The sequence below is a fragment of the Salvia splendens genome, chromosome 5 (genome assembly GCF_004379255.2).
Source record: "Salvia splendens isolate huo1 chromosome 5, SspV2, whole genome shotgun sequence".
Taxonomy (NCBI): Eukaryota; Viridiplantae; Streptophyta; class Magnoliopsida; order Lamiales; family Lamiaceae; genus Salvia; species Salvia splendens.
The window spans coordinates 19,941,440-19,949,185 of record NC_056036.1 but is presented as its reverse complement, the minus strand read 5'-3'; the positions used below and the strand labels follow the sequence as shown (position 1 = coordinate 19,949,185).

The 7,746-nt window shown below is 33.0% G+C and overlaps 1 protein-coding gene across 1 annotated transcript; it reads right to left on the bottom strand.

Annotated features, from left to right (window-relative positions):
• Positions 1–483: 483 nt before the first annotated feature.
• LOC121805297 (glutathione S-transferase U19-like) lies at positions 484–1,615 on the bottom strand. Its single transcript, XM_042205103.1, has 2 exons — positions 1,238–1,615; positions 484–1,008 (listed from the first exon to the last, which is right to left on the bottom strand). The coding sequence occupies exons 1-2, from the start codon at positions 1,550–1,552 to the stop codon at positions 658–660; spliced, it is 666 nt and encodes a 221-aa protein (XP_042061037.1). The 5' UTR covers positions 1,553–1,615; the 3' UTR covers positions 484–657.
• Positions 1,616–7,746: the final 6,131 nt, after the last annotated feature.

The following is a 7,746-nucleotide window of genomic DNA, read 5'->3' as shown; positions in this document are numbered from 1 at the left end:
CTCTAATAAGGTGAGATTTATTCTTCAATATCACTTTTTTTCTTTTATCTCTATCTTACTTTAACAATTACTCTTTTCGTCAGTGAAATATTGTCTACATTTGACTCGACACGGGTTTAAGAAATATAAAGAAAAGTGAGTGGAATGTGGGTTCCACATGTATGCATTAATTTATATAGAACACGAGTGTAACGTGTTAGGTGAATGGTGGGATCCATTTACTTAGAATGGTAAAAGGTAAATGAGACTTTAAATCGCGGACGCACCAAAATGGCATGAGACATTATTTCACGGACAGAAGGAGTATAATTTATTTTTATGACTGACCATATTATAAACATTTAGCACTACTCTATTTATTAATCCAATTTGTAGGCTCTTAAGCCTTTGGAAGGCATTTATAATCAACGGTAACTTTTTAGTTTGAGTGATTATGAAGGTTGCCCAAATCTTCACCAAACTCACCAACTGTACTCAGAAAAATTAAAAATCTCAAAATTCAAGATTTCAATTTTTGTGCGTTACACATTATTTCAAGATAAGGATACATGTGGTGATGCACCTAAGCATCAACATCAACTTTAAATTTCTCAACCACCAATACAGAGAGAGAAGGTGGTGTTATTATCCAAAACACAACAAGACATAGTAGCAAAATTAGGAGGTGTCGATGCCGAACACCTTCCTTATCTTTAAAGCAAACTCGTAAACCTTGGTCGGATCGATCAAGGAATTCGACACAAAGTCTATCTCCAAACACCTCTTCACCCACGCACTGAGTGTAGGGCAGTGCTCTCCAATGCTGAAACCACCACACTTTTCGTAGGTGTGGAACCACGCCGTATATGTGACCAATGCCACATCCAAAAATCCAAAGCTCTCTCCACCGAAGAAGGCCTTGTCTCCCAGCTCCGATTCCAACTGCTTCAGAATCTCTACGAATTCCTTCTTCCCCGCTTCTAACTCTTCCCCACTCTTAGTCCACGTCTTCCTTGCAGCATCATACAGCTGCAACATTAAATAAATAAACAACCATAAAATAAAGTAATCAGATTGATTAAGGCATAACATAATAGAGTAACGTAGAGGAGAAAGTAAGTAAGAGGGAACAGTAAGACAGAGAATATAATGCAGAGAAAAATATGTTGATTTTTATCAAAAAGAAGAAATGTGTCCACTCTAATAGAATATTAAAAAAAAATATGTTCCAATGCTAAAGAAACAAAGGGAATAGTACCTTTTTGTCGATGTAATCAGCCCAGAACCTAGCTTGGGCTCTCTGGTAAGGATGGGAAGGCAAAAGAGGGTATTTTTGGTTCCAAACCTCGTCGATGTACTCAACAATGATAAGTGACTCGCAAACGGGTTTATCGTTATGAATCAAAACGGGGATTTTCTTGTGAATGGGGTTGGATTGAAGAAGAAGCTGGGATTTGTTGGGCAAGTCTTCCTCTCTGAACTCGTATTCCACACCTTTTGCGGCTAGCGCCACCCGAACCCTCATTCCGAACATGCTAGCGAAAAAATCAAGCAGAATCACCTTCTCCGCCATTTTTTCTTTCTGAGTTTTTTAGTTTGTTGAGAGTGGTAAACCACTGCTATTATATAGAGTGTGGTAGTTATCAAGTGAGCGCATTGTTGGATGTGTAAGGTAGGGGTCCAATAATTAAGAAAAGGTATTTTAATAAAGATTTAAAGCTACTTTATGACAATAGATTGTACAAAAGGTTTTTATTTAATCCTAAGGTACTTTTTACTATCTACGGTCCCATTAAATGTTTTATATTTGACCGGTTCGAATTTTAAGAAATTGTTTGACTTTGTGAAGGAAGATGGGTGAAAAAAATTAGTGAAATGTGGACCCCTCTTTAATATAATAGTTTTATAATAATTGTAAGTAGAATTAGTTAGTGGAACGTGAGGTTCATTTACTAAAAGTAAGGAAAGTAAAAGGAGATATTTATTAGAGAACGTCTAAATAAGGAAATATGTGACATTTAATGGGGACCGGAGGGAGTACTTTTTAGCATTACTTTTATTTACGTTTTGTCCCTTATAGCTCCAAGTGCAAATTTATCCATTAACTATTACAAAATTGATATCTAAACTATTACTCCCTATATCTTTTAAAATAAAACTTCCTATTTAAAAAAAATCTTTGTAATAAAATAGGACTCACTCTTCATTATCATTTTTAACTTATGTAATGTAGGATACAAATCAGGCTCTAATACTGAGTAACTATATACTTCAGATTTTTTATGTTTATACTCTTTCCATCCCTAAAGAGTATGAACTATTTCCTTTTTCGTCCGTTCCTAAAGAGTATGAACTTTCTAATTTTCAAAAATTCAAACAACATACTACCCCAACACATCATTTTATTTACAACTTATACCATTACAATTAACACTTATACCATTATAATAAAGTGGATCTCACTCTCTATTAACATTATTTCCACTACTTTTTCTCTCTCTCTCTTACTTTTTCCCTTATTTATTAAAATCCGTGCCGAAACCAAAGTTCGTACTCTTTGGGGATGGAGGGAGTATAATTTATACTTCATTCGTCTCATAATAATACGTGCACTTTCCAATTTTATTCATCTCATAAAAAATATGGTCATTCCATATGAAAAGTTATCCAATATATTATAGATATGAATCAAGTTATTTACAACTTATACTACCATCAAAACACTAATAATAATGTATGTCCTACTAATCACTAACACTACTTTAACTATCATTCTCTTCGTCTCTTTTACTTTACCAATTTTGTCTTAATTCTTGTGCAATATCATACATTCATATTTTTATAGGATGGAGAGAATAATAAATTTAAATTTAACTTGCATTTAATGAAAACTTAGAAATTGTGAAATGCCCAATATATATGATAATCAAACTTCATATGTTCAATTAAAATATATTATTTTTAGGCTTGTTAAATATAGATATTTTATTATTTTAGGTTGTCTTATAACACTAGGTACTCCTTCGGTCCTAAAAGAATACGGACTTTGCGTTTGACATGAGTTTTAATGCAAAATTAGTAAAATAAGAAAGAGATAGAGAGAAAAGTAATTAAAGTATTGTTAGTGGAGAATGTGTATGGCCTGAGAAAAAAAAGATTCTAAAATTAAAAAGTATATATTCTTGTGGCACGGACTAAAAATGAAAAGTGCATAATCTTATGGGACGGAGGGAATAGTAATTTTTATTTTACCAAACATTTTACTTAATAAAGTATGCCTCGTTCTCCATAATTTCAATAACTTTTTCTTTTTGTACTTATTAATTAAATATTTTATCAAATATGCATTAAATCTTTGCATGTTACTACGTACCATCGTCCCATAATAGAAGTCACATTTAGTGCACTATAAATTTTACTTATATACCAGTTTTAAAATAAAATATGAACGGAATAAGTTGGTAGAATGTGAGACCTATTTATCATTTATAGTGAAAGTGAAATGTGATTTTTATTGTGGAACAAATCAAAATAGAAAAATACTATGACTTATGGGATGGAGTTAGTATACAACTGTGATTGGGCGATATTACCACAGCGATGACGATATTTATGCCAAGAATATATCCGTGGACGTAACATCGAAAACCATTGTCACTTTGTTAGCTTTTCCATTTATGGTGGGACTTGTGTGCATGAATCCATGTGCTAATTCAACATTTTACTCCACGTTGCTCACATCATGGTCACTTTTGTGGAATTCAGTTACAGATAATACTTTTGTTTTAGTAAAAAAGTTAGTTGTCAATTAAAATTTTTTTGTTAACTTCTGATATTAATATAGTTATTGTTTAACTTTAATTTTTTTAGCGCACTATAATAATAAAATTTAAATTAATATTATAAAATCAAATACTCTCTCAGTCCCAATTAAATTAAGTCGTATTCCATTTTGAGACGTTCCAACAAAGTTGAGTCATTTCCCTTTTTGACAAAAACAAAACATCCAATTACTCTTATTTTTTTCGTCTCCTACTTTATTTTCTCTTCATCTCTCCTACTTTTTTTCCTCTCCTATTTATTTTACTTTTATTTAATCTATTCAACACAATTTCTTAATTTTCGTGCCAAAAAGTTTTGTACCAACTTAGTTGGGACAGAGGGAGTATAATATAACAACAAAACGACTATTATGGATTTAGTGTTAATTAAAATATGTCGATATATCCAAATTCACTTGGTTATAGTGTCATATTGTTGAGATTTGCAGCGAAAAACTAGCAAGCTCAAATAAATCCACTAAAAAATCTGTTTGGTCGATTATAGGATTAACTGGATTCACATGTAACAAAAATTAATTGCATGCTAGAACACATATAATATACGTAAAGAAAATGAAATCATAAATCATAATTTTCTATGGTTAGTAAACATATCATTTGATTAGTGAATGTCCAATAAAGTTGCCTCAGTCCAACCTCTATGGACCCCTAACCTAAGCGTGCAACACAACTTTATAAATATTGAAGAAGAACAATAACCCTAGTTTCCACAATAGTGAATTTTCAGCCCTCACTCCTCCATAGTAGGGATCGAAATTATTTTACTCATTATGTTCATATTTTGTTCTTCCCATTCAAGATCGGTCCTCAATATCTAACAAGCTCCATCCACAAGAAAGTTAGATCTAGAGTACTGAAAAATAGGTTAGAAGTTTCATGGTCAAGTAGAGACACAACACGTCGTGGAGAAGATGTGAGCTATGTAATTTAGATTTATTATGTGAATCAAATGATCAATCATTAAGTTCATGTTTGTTCTAAGCGCGAACAATCAACACATAAATAGATTCTATTGCGAATTTATTTAATTTGCTAATTCCGCTGTGAAAATCCCATTAGATTGACCCTCGGAGCCATTAGCTTATATCTTGTTGTTACAATCAACAACTTTGTCTCATAATGATAATGCATCTTAGGAGTAGTAAACAACCGAATTTTCGAAAATATCGTTATATCACTCAAAAATTCTTTGGGTGTTCTCTACTAAATATGCTATGCGGGTTTTAGTTTTGAAAGCATTTATTCCATCATAAAGTTGAATCAACTTAATGCCTTGGGGAGTTAGCGAAGTATCAATTCTTGTAGAGACGTAGTTGTGCTCCGACTATGAACCAGTTGAATGTGAAGTTAGAGTCAATTGTGAGTTGTGTGGATCAAAGTTTAGCTTATATGAGTTCACTCTAAAACTTCAAATATAAATGAGTTGTTTTTTAATATCTGATACGCTCGGATTTTGCACGGTTTTAAGGCCATTATTTGGTTCGTTTTGAATGTCAAAGTTGCATTACATGTCCATTATTTGCATATTTTATCTATTTTGGTATTTTGACATGTTTTGTGAGAAATGTGCATATTTGAGCCTAAAAAGGAAATCAAAACGCGAAGTTGGATATCTGGAGATTCTGGGTGTGTCCAGCGGCTGCTGCAACACTGCCGGCGACCGCCGGTATAACGCCCCACTTTTTTAAACTCTAATTTTCGAACCCTAAATTTTGCATTAAATGTTTTAATGCCGTGAAGTATGTGGATTAAATGACGAGTGAATTAATTGTTTGATTTCTATGTGACCTAATTGTGCTTTGGAGTTGAGTTTTGGTTTGAATAGTCAAGGATGTGGAATACATGACGTGGCCGTTGAATGGTCAATATCGTTGAAGACGTGACGAGAATGTGGAATAGTCAATCTTGTTGAATTATGACGTGACTGTTTGACGGGTGAAATATATATTGTGGTGAATTATTTTCTAAGGGTGAGTGAGATTAAATAGGATCATCAATAATTACCTTGCCTTTTTTATTTGAAATTTATGACCACTATTATTTATTGGAGAGGAATTCTATTTTTCCTGGATTTAATTATTTGTTGGGATAATTATCCTAATTAAATCTAAAACCCGATTATTCTTTATTTCTCCATGAGAAATTCGACCCCTACCTTATTCCTAGGGAGATTTCGAAATTTTCCTTATTTTAGGGAAGAAGGAATTGTTTATTATATATTTTGATCTCTTATTTATTCCCTTCCATGAATAAATACAAATATCCTAGCAATCTTACCATATCTAAGGAGATCTTGCCATATCCTATTTAAATTAGGATTTTAATTTAATTCCTTGTGGGAGAGGAATAAAAATCGCCTACTTCCCTATTTTAATGGTGGAAATTATTATTTTATTCTGCTCCGTATTATTTTATTCTACTCCGTGAAATACCAAATTAAATCATAGGCTAATTAAATAGCCTTGATTTTGAATTCCTCCTTATTCTTCTCCCATAATTCACGCCATTCTCCCTCTCTTTCTCTATCTCCACATTATTCATTTAATTAATTTTAGAGAATCAAATCTTGGAAATTATCTCTATAAATAAGGGAGGAAAACCCTAACCCTAGCCACTAACTACACGCCACTCTCCACTCTCCCACTCTCTCTCAATTTTTCTTCTATCCTTCTCCAAGAATTCTTCATCTTTTGAGAAGAATTTTAGTTGAAGCCTCAAGAATTGTTGAAGAATCAAGATTTTACTTTGTTTCTACCGATCGTTTCGATCAAGAAAGGTATAATTGAATTTCTTTTTCTCATCCTCTCCATTGAAACCTTGATTTTGATTCCTTCATGCATATAATGAGTGTAGAGATCGTAGATCTAAGATTTAATCGGATGGTTGCATGAGAAAAAGATATGTATATGCGTTTATGGTTGTTTATGAATGAACTTATGGATGATTTGTCGTGACAGCTATGTGAATATATGAGAACATGATGGTGAGATATTTTTGAAGCATGATTATGTGTTGGAAGCATGAATATATGTGTTTGGATGAATATTTGATAAACCCTAATTCGAAATTTGGAAGAATGACAACTGTGGTTTTCGGACAGTAGATTCCGATGTGTGTTTGACTGACCAAACGATCTTATTTTGATGCGAAATTGTAACCGAGTAAACTTCAAGGTGTCTTCTGTGTTATGTGTAAATTTCAGCCTTTTTGGACGAAAGATGAAATTTTAATGAATTTTTGAAGTCGACTGCGCAGTTCTGCCAGAATTTATATTCTCGTCCAGTGAGTTTCGTTTTTTATTTGACCGACCTAAAGATGTGATTTTGATGTGAAATTTTAACTGGATGATCTTTGATGTGTCTACTGTATTGTGGTAAATTTCAGCCCCAACGGAGGTCGGATGAATTTTTAATGATTTTTACAAAATGACTGCGCTATTCTGCCAGATTTCTATCATATAAAAATAATCCATGTTGTTAAGTTTTGAATGATATACATGATGCATATGTGTTAAGGAACCCATTCTATGATGAAGTGATGTGTTGTTCGTTGATGTAAGCTATGGTGTGTTTCCTTGTGTTGATGAACGTTTGGGATGGGTAAATTAAAGAGACGATTGAAGGAACGTTAGGGCATGCATGATATTTTAGTGATGAAAGGCTGATTGTATTATGGTGTTGACAAGGGTTGTCGTGCGTACGTGAGCACAAGGAACGACGGTTGCTTGGAGTTATGTATTGTGTTATCTAAACAAGCGAGGTGGGCTTTCTTTTAAATAAGGACGAGGTCCTAAATATTTTTATCGATGGGAATGTAATTGTGTTTATCATGTCTTATTTGATTTTTAACGTGCCTATCTGATATGGCTTTATGCCATTATTATCTAAATCGAATTCGGGTCCTCGTAGGGCCGCAAACCCTACTT

What these genes read in the sequence shown, in the direction of transcription:
- LOC121805297 (XM_042205103.1), bottom strand. Translation starts at nt 1,552, where the DNA reads ATGGCGGAGAAGGTGATTCTGCTTGATTTTTTCGCTAGCATGTTCGGA. An exon ending in CTGATTACATCGACAAAAAG is followed by an intron (nt 1,009 to 1,237) that starts GTACTATTCCCT and finishes TTAATGTTGCAG; the next exon opens with CTGTATGATGCTGCAAGGAA.